At 39.3% G+C, this 15753-nt stretch overlaps 1 protein-coding gene and 1 pseudogene across 4 annotated transcripts in view; one reads left to right on the top strand and one right to left on the bottom strand.

Moving 5' to 3' along the window:
* The window catches only part of BEND2 (BEN domain containing 2), a 55931-nt gene that overhangs the window by 12464 nt on the left and 27714 nt on the right, over positions 1 to 15753 (top strand). For 2 of the 4 annotated variants that reach the window (XM_050775902.1, XM_050775905.1), the window contains exons 4-9: positions 1921 to 2335; positions 8927 to 9052; positions 11313 to 11462; positions 12852 to 12956; positions 14530 to 14655; positions 15630 to 15737. In XM_050775902.1, the coding sequence (XP_050631859.1) occupies positions 1921 to 2335; positions 8927 to 9052; positions 11313 to 11462; positions 12852 to 12956; positions 14530 to 14655; positions 15630 to 15737 (1030 nt within the window). The remainder of the gene's footprint in view (positions 1 to 1920; positions 2336 to 8926; positions 9053 to 11312; positions 11463 to 12851; positions 12957 to 14529; positions 14656 to 15629; positions 15738 to 15753) is intronic. The other 2 variants (XM_050775903.1, XM_050775904.1) reach the window with 2 other exon arrangements.
* On the bottom strand, positions 7236 to 8195 carry LOC126945964 (heterogeneous nuclear ribonucleoprotein A1-like; annotated as a pseudogene).

The following is a 15753-nucleotide window of genomic DNA, read 5'->3' as shown; positions in this document are numbered from 1 at the left end:
TGTGAAAACATAGACCACTGTTGTCACTCTCAGAGTTTCTGACTCCAGAGGTCTGGGGTACAACCTGAAATTTGGCATTTCTAATGAGCTTCAGGTGATGTTGATGCTACTGGTCTGTGGACCACTTTGCAAACCACTGTTCCAGGCTGCTAATCACTTTGTCTATTGGAATCCTCTCTTTACTTGTCTCTCTCCCAGCTGAGATGGCAGTTCCTCTAGGACAGGAGCTTTTTTTGACAGGGTCTCATTCCGTTGCCCAGGCAGGAGTGCAGTGGTGCAATCGTGGCTCACTGTATCCTCAACTTCCCAGGCTCAGGTGATTCTCCCACCTCAGGCTCCCAAGTATCTGGGACTACAGGTGCATGCCACCATGCCTGGCTACTTTTTTGTATTTTTTTTTTTTTCCGGAAACGGAGGTTTTGTTGTTGTTGTTTTTGTTAGAGATAGAGTTCTGCCATATTGCTCAGGCTGGTCTCGAACTTCTGAGCTCAAGTGATCCGCCTGTCTCGGCCTCCCAAAGTGCTGGGATTACAGGCATGAGCCACCGTGCCCGGTTAGGAGCTTTCTTTCAGTCCATGTTTCCAACACATAGCAAAGTAGTTCTGCCAGATGGTAGGCCGTCAATAAAGGTTTAGTTGAATGAATGAATGAGGAAATGTTTCTGGCCCTTTGTTTAAGTGTATTTTTTTTTTTTTGCCCAAAGTTTCTGTGTATTTCAAGAGGAATTCTCAGATTTTTATCAGTCATATATGCTTGATTGGCACGTAGGGGATGTGTACTCAATGGTTTTGTAAGATTAGTTGTTGACTGCATGATTTCAAAATGTTTGAAGCCAAAAGTCACATCTGTTATATTTGGCTTACTGTTCTTTCTGGAGTGGAACACTCACTCTCTGTATATAATATAGACCTCATATTTGTACATAGATGAACATATATGTTACATATGAACATTATAAAGTGAGTCTTTGGCCTTTTAGCAGATTTGAGGATTTCTTTCGTAAAATAGCACCTTCCTTGATGTGCAGTGTCTTCATCATAAATGTGCTGGTGTAGAGGCATAGCGGCACTTTCATTTGCTGGCATTAGAGCATCCTTAGTGCCTGCACGGGGTAGAGCAGCAGAGGGGATGTTCGGGCTCCTGAGCTCAGCCTGCTGGCTTTGTGTCACCTACAGCCAGGCCTCAAATAGGAGCAAGACATTTCTGATGGCTTGAGAACTTTTGTTGTGTCTAGCAGTTAACATTTGACTTAATGGCGTTTTCACATGTTATTTTTCTTTTGAAATATGAACTACTATTTTTTAAGTATAATAGAATGTAGAAGATCTTATTGAAAATACCACTATGCAAGTTGACCATCTTTGTGGAGCTGTTTCAGAAGTGCAGTGTTCTTGGGAGCAACCACCTTTGATAAAATGTGTGTTACAAAAACATTTTTACAACTTTGATAAACCTCTAGCTCCTAAAGACACCAATCAGTTAGAACTGATAGAGAACTAGTAACTCTGAGATTAGCAAGGCTTTTCTCTACTTACTTTAATAGCAGATGGGGGACTAAAATTCCCTTGGAAGAATGCTGAAGTTTAGGTCTGACAGATTACAACACTTAGTATTTTTATGTTAGTAATTATCATGTATAAAACGCAGGGTTGAAGAAGAATAAAAATCATATAATCAAAGTACAGCATTTATCCTTAACAATGGAAAATGATGTTGCAAGGAAAATACATAGGAATGTTTTTTTAAAATCAACTTTTAAAGCCTCATTTTAAGTTACAGTTGATTTATACTGGGTTGGTGTCATTTTAGAGGTCGTCTGGATTTACACAAAAAAGTTTTGATTGTATGTCTCATGGAAAAATTGAAGTCTAGGAACCGAAGAAAATAACTTGACTCATTCTGTTCTCTTACCCGGGATAGGTACAGTCTAGCACACCACCACCAGCAGAAAGGCAGGAAACCCATGCCTGGGCCAGCCCTGCTGTAGCATCTCTTGAGTCAGCAGCATGTCCTGAACTGCAGGAAGGAGACCTCAGTGAGAGTTCATCATATCCCAGAATTGTCTCCTCACGTTCATTACAGCCGTATGTCGCACAAGGTGGCTCATTTCCTTGTTTCGGTATGCCATGTAACTTTATCAGTGGAGGTGCTGAAAGTACCCATGCTGTCATCTCATTTGCCGATGCTACTACAGCAGTACCTATGGCAGGTCTGTCACGAGGAGAACCCAGTCTGGCAAATAACCCTGGTGTGGTGAATTACTCTGCTCTACTGGAAAATGAAGATGTGGGCCCAGGTAGAGCCTTGTCATCTTTCTGCATCCATCCCAATTTGGGTGAGTTTGAAATGACACATATTACAGATAGCATTCTTCAATCTAGATTTTAAAACACCCTTCATGCAAATTAGTGTTAGCTGTTTTTTAAATTAAAAGTTTTATCTTGAAATCATAATAAATTCATATGTAGTTGTAAGAAATAATACAGAGAGATACCCTTTCCGCAATTTTCCCCAGTGGTAACATCTCATAAGGCTGCAGTTTGTATTGATTTGTGTGTCTGACTTTTGGCTTTTTTAAAAACAATTTTATCACTTGAGAAAGTTTGTATGTTCCTATCATAGTCAAGATACAGAACGGTTCTATCACCAGAAAGTATGCTTGTATTGCCCTTCTATAACCAAACCCATCCTCCTTTTCCTTTCCCCACTTGTCTATTCCTAACCCTTGGCAAGTGTGATCTCTTCTCCATCTCTATAATTTTATCACTTAATTGAATGCATATAGTATGTAACCTTTTGGTATTGTTTTTTTTTTCACTCAACATAATCCCCTGGAGACTCAACCAAGTTGTGTGTTTCAGTAGTTCCTTTATTGCCAAGTACTATTCCATGGTATAGGTGTACCATGGTTTAACCATTCATCTATTGAAGGAAACTATTTTTTCAGTTTTTGACTATTAGGAGTAAGGCTGCTATGAAAATTCATATACAAATTTTTGTGTAAATGGAAGTTTTCATTTCTCTAACATGATTACCCAAGAGTACAACTGCTGGTTATATATTAATTGCATGTTTAGGTTTTTTTAAAAAACAAATCTTTATTGATATATTAATGTCTTGGTCTGTTTGTGTTGCTGTAACAAAATACCATAGACAGGGTGATTGAAAAAGAACAGAAATGTAATTTCTCACAGCTCCGGAGGCTGGGAAGTTCAAGAGCAAGGTGCCAGCCAGTTCGTCTGTCTGGTGAGGGCTGCATCCTCTGCAAGAGAGGAGCACTGTGTCCTCACATGGCAGAAGGTAGAAGGGTAAGATTTCAAAATGCTGTGTGAAGCCTCTTTTATAAGGTCCTCCATCCCATTCATGAGGGAGGAGCCCTCATAGCTTAATCATCTCTTAAAGGTCCCATTTCTTAATATGATCACAGTGGCAACACCTGAATTTTGGAAAAGATACCTTCAAACCGTAGTAATTAATAAGTAAAAAACTGCACATATTTATTATACCCAGTGTGATGAGTTTGGACATGCATGTTTAGTTTTATGAGAAACTGCCTAACTATTTTCCAGGGGGGCTGTACCATCTGACATTCCTGCCAGCTATATATGGGTGATCTATTTTCTCTGAATGCATATTTCTCCTCTTTCTTTTGTTCTTTCTTCCTGATGCTCCAAGATTCATTCTTTCATCATTTTCTTTTCTTTTGATTGAAGAGTTTTCTTTAATCTTTCTTTAAGGGTAAATCTGTTGGGGACAAATTCTTTTTGTTTTCCTTTGTGTGTGAATGTCTGTTTCCCTTTCTTTCTTGAAGGATAATTTTGCTTGGTATAGAATTTGTGGGTAAAGTTCCTGTATTACAGCTCTTGAAAACTTTTTATTTATAGAAATGCCAGAAAGACCAGCAAACAGCAGTAAAAACAGCACTGAGACAGTGAATTACCCAACTTTAATGGGAAATTACAGTGGCCAAAATACTGCCTCTTTATCTGTCTTCATCCCTCCCTATTTTGGTGAGTTTGACATGATACATAATGCTGAGCATGGTGGCTCACGCCTGTAATCCCAGCACTTTGGGAGACTGAGGCGGGTGGATCACCTGACGTCAGAAGTTTGAGACCAGCCTGACCAACATGGTGAAACCCCATCTCTACTAAAAATACAAAAAATTAGCTGGGCGTGGTGGTGGGCACCTGTAATCCCAGCTACTCAGGAGGCCGAGGCAGGAGAATCACTTGAACTTGGAGGTGGAGATTGCAGTGAGCTGAGATTGTGCCACTTAACTCCAGCCTGGGCAACAAGAGCGAAACTCCGTCTAAAATAAATAAATAAATAAATAAATAAATAAATAAATAAGAAATATGCAGATAGCGTTATTTAATCTTGATTTGCCAGCTAGTTGTTTTTTGTTTTTTTTTTTTTGAGATGGAGTTTTGCTCTTGTTGCCCAGGCTGGAGTACAATAGCACGATCTTGGCTCACTGCAACCTCTGCCTCCCAGGTTCAAGTGATTCTCCTACCTCAGCCTCCCGAGTAGCTGGGATTACAGGCATGCACCACCACGCCTGGCTAGTTTTTTTTGTATTTTTTGTAGAGACGAGGTTTCTCCATGTTAGTCAGGTTGGTCTCCAACTCTCAACCTCAGGTGATCTGCCCGCCTCTACCTTCCAAAGTGCTGGGATTACAGGCGTGAGCCACTGCGCCCAGCCTGATTCACCAGTATTTTTAATGTCAGCTAGTGTGACTCTTTTCAAATTAAACTTTTTAGTTTGAGATAATTTTAGATTCACACACAGTTGTAAGAAATAATGCAGAGACCTGTTTATGATTTAGCCATTTCCCCCAAAGGATAACATCTTTAAAACTATAGTAAAATATCACATCCAAGGTATTGACATTGATACATTCCACACATCTTACTAAGATATCCTCAGGTTTACTTGTAATTAATTTGTGTCTGTCTGTTTAGTTCTTTGCAGTTTTATCACAGGTAGTTTTAATGTCTACCTCCGGCAAAGACATAGAACGTTTCTATCACTGCAAAGATGCCTCGTCTTGCCCTTTGATAATCACATTCACTTTCCTCATGTCATCCCTTCCTTTCAACCTGCCCCATCCCTAACACCTGGTAACTACTGATCTGTTCTCTGTTTATAATTTTGTCACTTCAAGAATGTTACATTAAGGGAATGTTATAGTATGTAATTTTGGGGGATTGGTGTTTTTCACTCAGTATGGTTCTCTGAAAACTCACCCAGCTTGTTGCATGTATCAGGAGTTTCCTCCTTTTTTTTTTTTTTTTTTTTTTTAAGACATAGTCTCCTCTGTTGCCCAGGCTGGAGTGCAGTGGTGCGATCTTGGCTTACTGCAACTTCTGCCTCCTGGATTCAAGCAATTCTCATGCCTCAGCCTGCTGAATAGCTAGGATTACAAGTGTGTGCCACCATGCCCAGCTAATTTTTGTAGTTTTGGTAGAGACAGGATTTCACCATGTTGGCCAGGCTGGTCTCAGACTCCTGACCTCAAGTTGTCTGCCTGCCGTGGCCTCCCAAAGTGCTGAGATTACAGGCGTGAGCCACCATGGCCAGCCTACCCTCCTTTTTATTTTTGATTTATATTTCATAGTATGGCTATGCCACAGTTTGTTTAGCCATTCACCCATTGAAAAGGCATCAAATTGTTTTTTTCCAGTTTTTGGATATTAGGAGTGAAGCCGCTATGAACAGTCATGAACAGGTTTTTCTGTAAATATAAGTTTTCATTTCTCTGTCATGAATGCCATGAGTGTAATTGCTGAGCCTTATGGTACTAGCATGTTTAGTTTTATAAGAAACTGTCAAATAGTTTTCCAGAGAGTCTGTATTATCTTCCATTTCCACCAGCAATGCGTGAGTGATCCAGTTTCTCCGCATTCATATTTCTGTTATTTCTGTTGTTCTTCCTTCTGGATGCTCTATATTTTCTTTTTTCATCAATTCCTTTCTGTTTGAATACTTTTCTTCAGCCTTTCTTTCAGGTTTCTTTAGTTTTCCTGCATTTGAAAATGTCTTTATTTTCCTAACATTCTTTAAGGATAGTTTTGCTGGGCATAGAATTTGTGGCTGAGAGTTTATTTTCCATCAACATCCTGAATGCAAGTCAGTGATAACTCTTAAAAAAAAAAAAAAACCAAAAAACTAGCCTTTTTATTTTGAGATAATTTTGAATTAACATGTGGTTGTAAGAAACTGTACAGAGATCCCATGTGTACTTTACCCATTTTCCTCAATGATAACATCTTAAGGAACTATATCCTGCAACCAGGGTATTGGCATTGATTAAATCTACATCAGTGTGTGTGTATTTAGTTCTATGAAATTTAATCATGAGTCAATTTACATGTCCACTATTAGTTACAATACAGAACATTTCCATCATCACTACAAGGATCCTTTATATTGTTCTTTTATAACCACAGCCACCTCCCCCGATCTCCCTTCTCTCTCATCTTGCCCTATCTTAACTACTGATAGTCAGCAATCTCACTTTGCTTGCCAGAATTTCATTATTTGAATGTTGTTACTTAAATGCAACTAAATGCTGTGTAACCTTTTGAGCATGGCTTTTTTTTTCACTAAACATAATTTTCTCGAGATTCATACCAATTGTTGTATGCATCAATAGTTCCTCCATTTTTATTGTTGAGTACTATTCCATAGTAGTGATGTATAACTGTTTATCTGTTTATTCATTGAATGACATCAGGGGTGTTTTCTATTTTTGGTCAATACAAGTAAAGCTCTACGAACATTTATGTACTGGTTTTTGTGTAAACAAGTTTGCATGCAATTTTGGGTTATATGGTACTTCATATTTAGTTTTATAAGAAAATGCTAAACTTTTTTTTCAGAGGGGCTGTATCTTTTTTTTAAAAGACATTTATTCAGTGTAATGATCAGACTATTACACTTAGCAATCAACAGCATGGATGCAAGAAAATAAAATCTACATTAAAACTCTTTGTTGGAATGTTTTATACTTTCCACAGAACAGAAACTAAAATAACCTGTTATACAATTAGTCACAAATACAGCCCTTGAATTTTTGCCCATACATGTGAGTATTTGTCTAAAACATGTCTTCTTCATAGCAGCTAGGCCCTGCCACCACTGTGCTTGGCTCAGTTCACAAATCTGTTGTCACCTGTAGCTTACCTGTCACTTCTCTGGCTCTCCTCTCCTGCTAAGTTTTGTTTCCTAGTTAAAATCTTCTGCCACTGCCATAGCTACTACTGCTACTGGAACCACCATAGCCACCTTGGTTTCGTGGTTTGGCAAAGTATTGGCCTCCACTACCATAGGGGCCAGAGCTTCTGCCTCCAATGTTTCCTCCCTTCATGGGTCCAAAATTTGAAGACTGTTGTAATTGCCAAAATCATTGTAGCTTCCACCACCTCCAAAACTGCTTCCATCATTACCAAATCCATTATAGCCATCCCCACTGCTACCATATCCACCATCACCACGGCTGCCACCAAAGACACCATGACCACTGAAGTTTCCTCCACGATCAAAGTTGTCATTCCCATTGAAACCACCTCCACGACCACCACCAAAGTTTCCAGAACCACTTCGACCTCTTTGGCTGGATGAAGCACTAGCCATCTCTTGCTTTGACAGGGCTTTCCTAACTTCACAGTTGTGGCCATTCACAGTATGGTATTTCTGAATGACAGTCTTATCCATGGAGTCATGGTCATCAAAGGTTACAAAGGCAAAACCCCTTTTCTTGCCACTGCCTCGGTCAAGTCATGATTTCAATCACTTCAATTTTTCCATACTGTTCAAAATAATCTCTTGGGTGATGTTATTCAGTGTCTTCTTTAATGCTACCAAAAAATACCTTTTTCACAGTTAAGTGGGCACCTGGTCTTTGAGAATCTTCTCTTGAGACAACTCTCTTTGGTTCCAAAACTCCTCCATCCACCTTGTGTGGCCTTGCATTCATGGCTGCATTCACCTCCTCCACAGTGGCATATGTGACAAACCCAAAGCTCCTGGAGCACTTGGTGTTTGGATCTCTCATTACCACACAGTCCGTGAGCGTTCCCCATTGCTCAGAATGGCTTCACAGGCTCTCATTGGTTGTTTCAAAGCTCAACCCTCCAGTGAAGAGCTTCCTCAGTTGTTGGGGTTTTTTAGGAGACTCTGAATTAGACATGACGGCAGGGAGAAGAGAGACTTTAACGATGCTTCTTCAGTGGAGTCCATGGGCAGAAAGGCGGGGATGTATCATTTTATCTCCTCACCAGTAATATCTGAGTGATCCAATTTCTCTGCATGCATATTTCTGCTCTTTCTCTTCTTTCTTTCTTCCCGATGCCCAAAGACCCATTTTTTTCATCATATCCTTTCTGCATAAAGATTTTCCTTTGGCCTTTCTTTAAGGGCAAGTCTATGCGGGATAAGTAATCCTAGTTTTCCTTCATGTGAGAATGTCCTTATTGCCTGTTAATTACTCGTATTAGTTTGTTTTCATACTGCTGATAAAGACATACCCAAAACTGAGAACAAAAAGAGGTTTGATTGGACTTATAGTTCCACATGGCTGGGGAGGCCTCAGAATAATGGCAGGAGGTGAAAGGCACTTCTTACATGGTAGTGGCAAGAGAAAAATAAGGAAGAAGCAAAAGCAGAAACCCCTGATAAGCCCATCGGATCTCATGAAACTTATTCACTATCACAAGAATAGCATGGGAAAAACTGGCCCCCATGGTTCAATTACCTCCCCCTGGGTCCCTCCCACAGCATGTGGGAATTCTGGGAGATACAATTCAAGGTGAGATTTGGGTGGGGACACAGCCAAACCATATCATTACTCAAGGAGAATTTCACTATGTATAAATTCACAGTTGAGAGTTCCTAACCACTTGAAAAATGTTCTTTCTGTAGGTATGCCAACAATTGCAGAAACCAGGCTGGAAAGCAACCCTCAGACAATGAATTACCCAATTTCTTTGGGAAATGGCAGCAGCCCATGTTCTTCCTCTTTATCTGCCGGCTACACACCTAATTTTGGTGAGTTTCAGATGCTGCATTACAAGTGACACTATTGAATCTGGATCGATTAACATCCTTAATGCAAGCTAGTTGTAGCAGCTCATTTTTAAAATTAAACTTTATTTTTATTTTTTTGAGATGGAGTCTCACTTTGTCACCCAGGCTGGAGTGCAGTGGTGTGGTCTCGGCTCACTGCAACCTCCGCCTCCTGGGTTCAAGAGATTCTCCTGCCTCAGCCTCCTAAGTAGCTTGAACTATAGGGCATGCCACCATGCCCATCTAATTTTTGTAGTTTTAGTAGAGGCGGGGTTTCACCATGTAGGCCAGACTGGTCTCTAACTCCTGACCTTAGGTGATCTGCCCTCCTCGGCCTCCCAAAGTGCTGGGATTATAGGCGTGAGCCACTGCGCCCAGCCATTTTTATTTTAAAATAGTTTTAGATTCACATGTATTTGTAAGAAATAATAGAAATGATCCCCTTTATGCTTTACCTTTTTCTCCCACCAATACCATCTTACAAAACCATAGTAAATTAACACAACAGGATATTGACATTGATAAAATACACAGATATAACTGAGATATCCCCAGTTTTAGTTATAATAATCTGTGGGTGTATCTGTATTTCTTTCTTTGCAAATTTTTTTCCATGAATAGGTTTGATTCTCACCACCACAGTCAAGACAGAACATTTCCATCACCACCAGGCTGCCTCATCTTTGATAACCACCCCCACCTCTCTCAGGTCACCCTTTTCTTCCCCATTGACTGTTCCCTAGCTCCTGACAAACACTGGCTTCTATAATTTTGTGACTTTAAGAGTGTAATATAAAGGGAATCTTATGGCAGGTAGGTTTTTTTTTTGTTTTGTTTTCAGTCAGTATGATTCTCCAAAGACTTATACAGGTTGTTGTGTGTATCAGCTGTTCCTCTTTTTTTTTCTGATAATCTTCCATGGTTTGGATATACAGTAGTTGTTTTTAACCATTTACCAATTGAAGGTCATTATTTCCCCCCTCTCCACTCTTTGGTATTAGGACTAAACTGCTCTGAACATTCCTGTACTGGTTTTTGGATAAATATAAGTTTTCATTTCTCTGTCATGAATGTCAAGAGCACAATTGCTGGGTCTTATGGTACTAGCATGTTTAGTTTTATAAGAAACTGCCAAACATTTTTCCAGAACGGCTTTACATGTATGGGTGATCCAGTTTCTCCATATTTACATTTCTTACCTTTCTTTTTTTTCTCCTTTCTTTCTTTTTCTTTTTTTTAATTGAGACAGAGTCTCACTCTGTTGTCCAGGCTGGAGTGCAGTGATGTAATCTCGGCTTACTGCAACCTCCACCTCCCAGGTTCAAGCAATTCTCCTGCCTCAGCCTCCCAAGTAGCTGGGATTACAGGCACTCACCACCACGCCCGGCGAATTGTTGTATTTTTAGTAGAAATGGGGTTTTGCCATGTTGGCTAGGCTGGTCTTGAACTCCTGACCTCAGGGGATCCACCCACCTCGGCCTCCCAAAGTGTTGGGATTACAGGTGGAGCCACTGTGCCTGGCCTATATTTCTGGTCTTTCTATTAGTCTTTCTTCCTTCCTGATGCTCCAGGATTCCTTTCATCATATCCTTACTGTTTTAACATTTCCTTCCTTCCCTCCCTCCCTTCCTTCCTTCCTTCCTTCCTTCCTTCCTTCCTTCCTTCCTTCCTTCCTTCCTTCCTTCCTTCCTTCCTTCCTTCCCTCCTTCCTTCCTTCCTCTCTCTTTCTCTCACTCTTTCTCTCGCTCTTTCTCTCTCTTTCTTCTTCCTTTCCTTTCCCTCTCCTCTCCTCTCCTCTCTTCTCTTTCTTTTCTTTCTTTCTTTTCACTCTGTCATCCAGGCTGGAGTGCAGTGGTGCGATCATGGCTCACTGCAGCCTCCACCTCCTGGGCTCCAGTGACGCTCCCTCAGCCTCCTGACTCAGCTAGGACTACAGGTACTTGCTATCACTCCTGGCTAATTTTTAATTTTTTAAAATTTTTTTGTAGAGGTGGGGTCTCATGTTATCCAGGCTGGTCTTGAACTTCTGGGCTCAGGCAATCCATTTGTCTCTGCCTCCCAAAGTTTTGGGATTGTAGGCGTGAGACACTGCACCAGGCCTGGAGATTTCATATGGATAAGTCGGCTAGGGACAGATTCTTTTAGTTTTCTTTAGTTTGAGAAATGTCTTTACCTTTTTTCCAGAAGGATAGTTTTGCCTCATGTAGAATTTATGATTGAGCATTCTGTTTTTTTTTTTCAGTAGCTGAGAAAATTATACTTATTGAAATGCCAGGAACAACAGAAACCAACATGGAAAATAACTCTCAGACAGTGTATTACCCATCTTTATTGGGAAATATGAGTGTCCCAAATCCAGCGTCTTCAAATCTTCCCATCACTTCTAATTTTGGTGAGTTTGAAATAATGGATATCACAAGCAGCCCTCTCATCTAGATTCATCAACATTCTTAATATTAATTCTTAGTGATAGCTTTTTACAAATTAAACTTTTCATATTGAGATAGTTCAGAAATCATACACAGGTATAAGAAATAAGACGGAAAAATCCTGACTACCCTTTACCTAATTTCCCCCAATAATTACGTTTAGCAAAAATACAACAGAAATATTACAACCCAGGATATTCACATTTATACAAGCCACAGATCTTATAGAGATGTCCCATTTTACTTGTATTTATTTGTGTGTGTGTGTGTTTAGTACTATGCAGCTTTATTCCACAAGTAGGTTTGTGTGCCCACCACCACAGTCAAGGTAGAGATCATTTCCATCAGCACGAGGTGCTGTTGTGTTGCCTTTGATAACCACACCAACTCTCTCAGGTCACCCTTCCGTAACACCTCATGACCCATTTCTAACACCTGGCTTCCACTGATCTCTTCTCTACCACTATAATTTTGTCTCTTTCAATTGTTATATAAGTGGAATCATATTTGGAATTGGATTTTTTTCACTCAGCTTAATTTCCTAGAGACTCGTCCAGGTTGTTTTTTCTATTAATGGTTTATTCCTATTGCTGAATAGTATTGCATGTCTGGATGGATATACTATGTTTTGTTCAACCATTCACCTGCTGAGGGACGTCTGGTGGGTTTTTTGTGTTTTTATTTTATTTTTATTTTTTGTCTACTGGGTGTAAAGCTGCTATGAATCTTCATGTACACATTTTTGTATAAATGTAAGTTTTCATTTCTCAGTAGTTCCTTTCTTTCTATTGATGAATAGTTCCTTCTTTTCCATGGTACAGATAGGAACAGTTTTTTTTTTTTTTTTTAAACCATTCACCTATTGAAAGACATCTGGTTTTTTCTTTCAATTTTTGGATATTACAAGTAAAGCCACTTTGAACATTCATGTACTGTGTACTGGTTTTTGGGTGAATATAAGTTTTCATTTCTCTGTCATGAATACCAAGAGAACAATTGCTGAGTCGTATGGTACTAGCATGTTTAGTTTTATAAGAAACTGCCAAATAGTTTCCCAGAGAGGCTGTACTATTGTTTATTTCCAACAGCAATGTATGAGTGATCCAGTTTCTCCATATCTGTATTTCTGATCTTTCCATCATTCTTTCTTCTTTCCGGATACTCCAAGATTTCTTCTCTTGTAGTATCTTTTCTGTTTGAAGGTTTTCCTATAGCCATTTTTAAAGGGTAAATCTGCGAGGGACAAATTCCTTTAATTTTCCGTTTTGTGAGAATGTTTTTATTTTCCCTTCTTTCCTGAAGGACAATTTCACCCAGTATAAAATTCATAGTTGAGAGTTCTTTTCTTTCAGTACTTGAAAAAGTTATAGAAATGCCAGAAACAGCAGGAACTAACGTAAAAAACAATACTCAGACAGAGAATTACCCAACTTCATCAGGAAGGGGCCATAGCCAAGGTAACGCCTCTTTATCGCTCTCCATTCCTCCCAAGTTTGGTGAATTTGAAATTACACATGTTATTAGTAGCACTGTTTAATCTACATCCATCAAAGTCCTTAATGTAAAACTAGTGGTAGATTTTTTTAAACTAAACTTTTAATTTTGTGGTCATTTAAGATATACAGGTAGTTGTAAGAAACAATGCAGAGAAATACCCCTTCCACTTTACCTATTCCTCCCAACAATAACATCTTGCAAAACTGTAACAGAACATCACAACCAGAATATTGACATTGATATTATCCACACATCTTATTGAGATCTCCCACTTAATTGTGTTAAATTGTTTGTGTGCATTTAGTTCTACCCAGTTTTGTCACATGAGTAGGTTTGATTCCCACTGCCATGATCAAGATACACATTTCCATGATTACCAAGATGCCTCATTTTACTCTTTCTTTTTTCTTTTCTTTTCTCTTTTCTTTTCTTTTGAGACAGAGTCTCAAAAATCTCCATCTGTTGCCCAGGCTGGAGTGCAGTGGTGCAGTCTCAGCTCACTGCAACCTCCACCTCCTGGGTTCAAGCGATTCTCGTGCCTCAGCCTCCCAAGTTCCTGGGATTACAGGCATGTGCCACCATGCCAAGCTAATTTTTGTATTTTTTGGTAGAGACGAGGTTTCACTGTGTTGGCCAGGCTGGTCTTGAACTCCTGGCCTCAAGTGATCTGCCTGCTTCGGCCTCCCAAAGTGCTGGGATTACAGGCATGAACCACTGCACCCAACTCTGGCTTTTTTTTTTTTTTTTTTTTTTTTATAGTTTTTGTAGAGATGGGATTTCACCGTGTTGCCCAGGCTTGCCTCCAACTCCTGGCACCAAGTGATCCACCTGCCTTGGCCTCCTAAAGTGCTGGGATTACAGGCGTGAGCCACCACGCCCGGCCCATCTTGCTCTTTTATAACCACACCTGCCTCAGTACATAATTCCCCGAATATTCATCTGACTGGCTGGATGTATGAGTGGTCCTTAGTTTTTATTGTGGACACTATTCCATGGTATGGATGTTTCACAGTTGGCTTATTCATTCATCCATTGGAAGATATTGCGGCTGTTTCTAGTTTTTGACTATTACAAGTAAAGTTGCAATGGCCACTGATGTACAGATTTTTGTATAAACATAAGTTTTGATTTTTCTTGGATAAATGTCCAAGAGTAAAAAGGCTTGGTTGTGTAGTAATTGCATGTTTAGTTTTATAAGAAACTGCCAAATGGTGTTCCAGAGAGACTGTATCATTTTACGTTCTCTCCAATTATGTATGAATGATCCGGTTTCTCCGCATGCATATTTCCCCTGCTTTCATTGTTTTTTCTTCCTTTTTGATGCTCCAAGATTTGCTTTTTCATCATTCTTTTCTGTTTGAAGATTTTCCTTTAGCCATTCTTTAAGTGTATGTCAGCTAGTGACAAACACTTTAGTTTTCCCTCATGTGAGAATGTCTTTATCTTCTCTATATTTGAAGGACACTTTTGCCTGATGTAGAATTCATTATTGAAATGTATTGTCTTTCAATATTTGAAATATTTTATTTATAGAAACATTGGGAAAAGCACGAACCAGCTCAGTAAAGAGGTCTGTGAAAACAAATTACCGACCTTTATTAGAAAACAACAGTCGCCAGAATGTTTCCTCATTATTTCACAGCGTCCCTTGCAATTTCGGTGAGTTTGAAATGATACTTGCTATATGCAGCACTATTTAATCTAGATTGATTGGCATCCGTAGTGCAAGATATTGGTAGCTTTTTCTAATTAAAGTTTTTATTTTCAGAAAAATTTAGCTACACATGCAGTTATAATAAATAATACAGAGAAATCTGTGTTTCCATTACCACTTTTCCCCAAAAGTAACATCTTGCAAAACTATAAGAAATTATCACAAACAGGATGTTGACGTGATACCTTCTGCAGATATTATTGAGCTGTCCCCAGTTTTACTTGTATTTATTTATGTGCATGTGTATGTATGTGTTTTAGTTCAGTTTTTATCATATGTCTAATTAGGTTCATGTATCCTCTACCACAGGCAAGCCCCCAAATGGTTCCTTCTTTTTTGTTGCTGAGTACTATTCCATGGTGTAGATGTACTGTGGTTTGTTTATCTTTTCAGGTATTGAAAGACATCTAGGTTGTTTCCTGGTTTTGGCTATTAGAAGTAAAGCTGCTATAAACACTCATACACCATATAGGTTTTGTGTGAACACAAGTTTTCATTTCTCTGAGATACTGCCCAAGAGTGCAGTTGCTGGGTCCTATGGTAATGGTATGTTTAGTTTTATAAAATACTGCCAAGTTGTTTTCCAGAGTGTACAATTTTTTACCCCCACCAGCAACGTGTGAGTGACCTAGTTTCTCCATGCCCATATTTCTGCTCTTTGTGTTGTTCTTTCTTCCTTCCTGATGCTGCAAGATTCCTTCCTTAATCATATCCTTTCAGTTTGAAGATCTTCCTTTAGTTGTTCTTTAAGGGTAAGTCAGCCAGTGACCACTTTTTAAAGTTTTTCTTTGTCTAAGAATGTCTTTGTTTTTCTTTTATTCCCGAAGGATAGTTTCTTCTGATATAAAAAACATGGTTGAGATTTCTTGTCTTTCAGCACTAGAAAATGTTTTACATATTGAAATGTTGTTCAAAACAGAATCCGGCCCACAAATGAATTCTGGGACAATGAGTTACTCAACTGTAATGCAAAATAGCTGTGACCAAGATGATGCTTCAGCATCTGCCTGCCTCACTCCCAATTTTGGTGAGTTTGAAATGAT

This window comes from Macaca thibetana, chromosome X (genome assembly GCF_024542745.1).
Source record: "Macaca thibetana thibetana isolate TM-01 chromosome X, ASM2454274v1, whole genome shotgun sequence".
NCBI lineage: Eukaryota > Metazoa > Chordata > Mammalia > Primates > Cercopithecidae > Macaca > Macaca thibetana.
The sequence above is the reverse complement of the archived record's forward strand: the minus strand, read 5'-3'. Positions and strand labels throughout refer to the sequence as shown.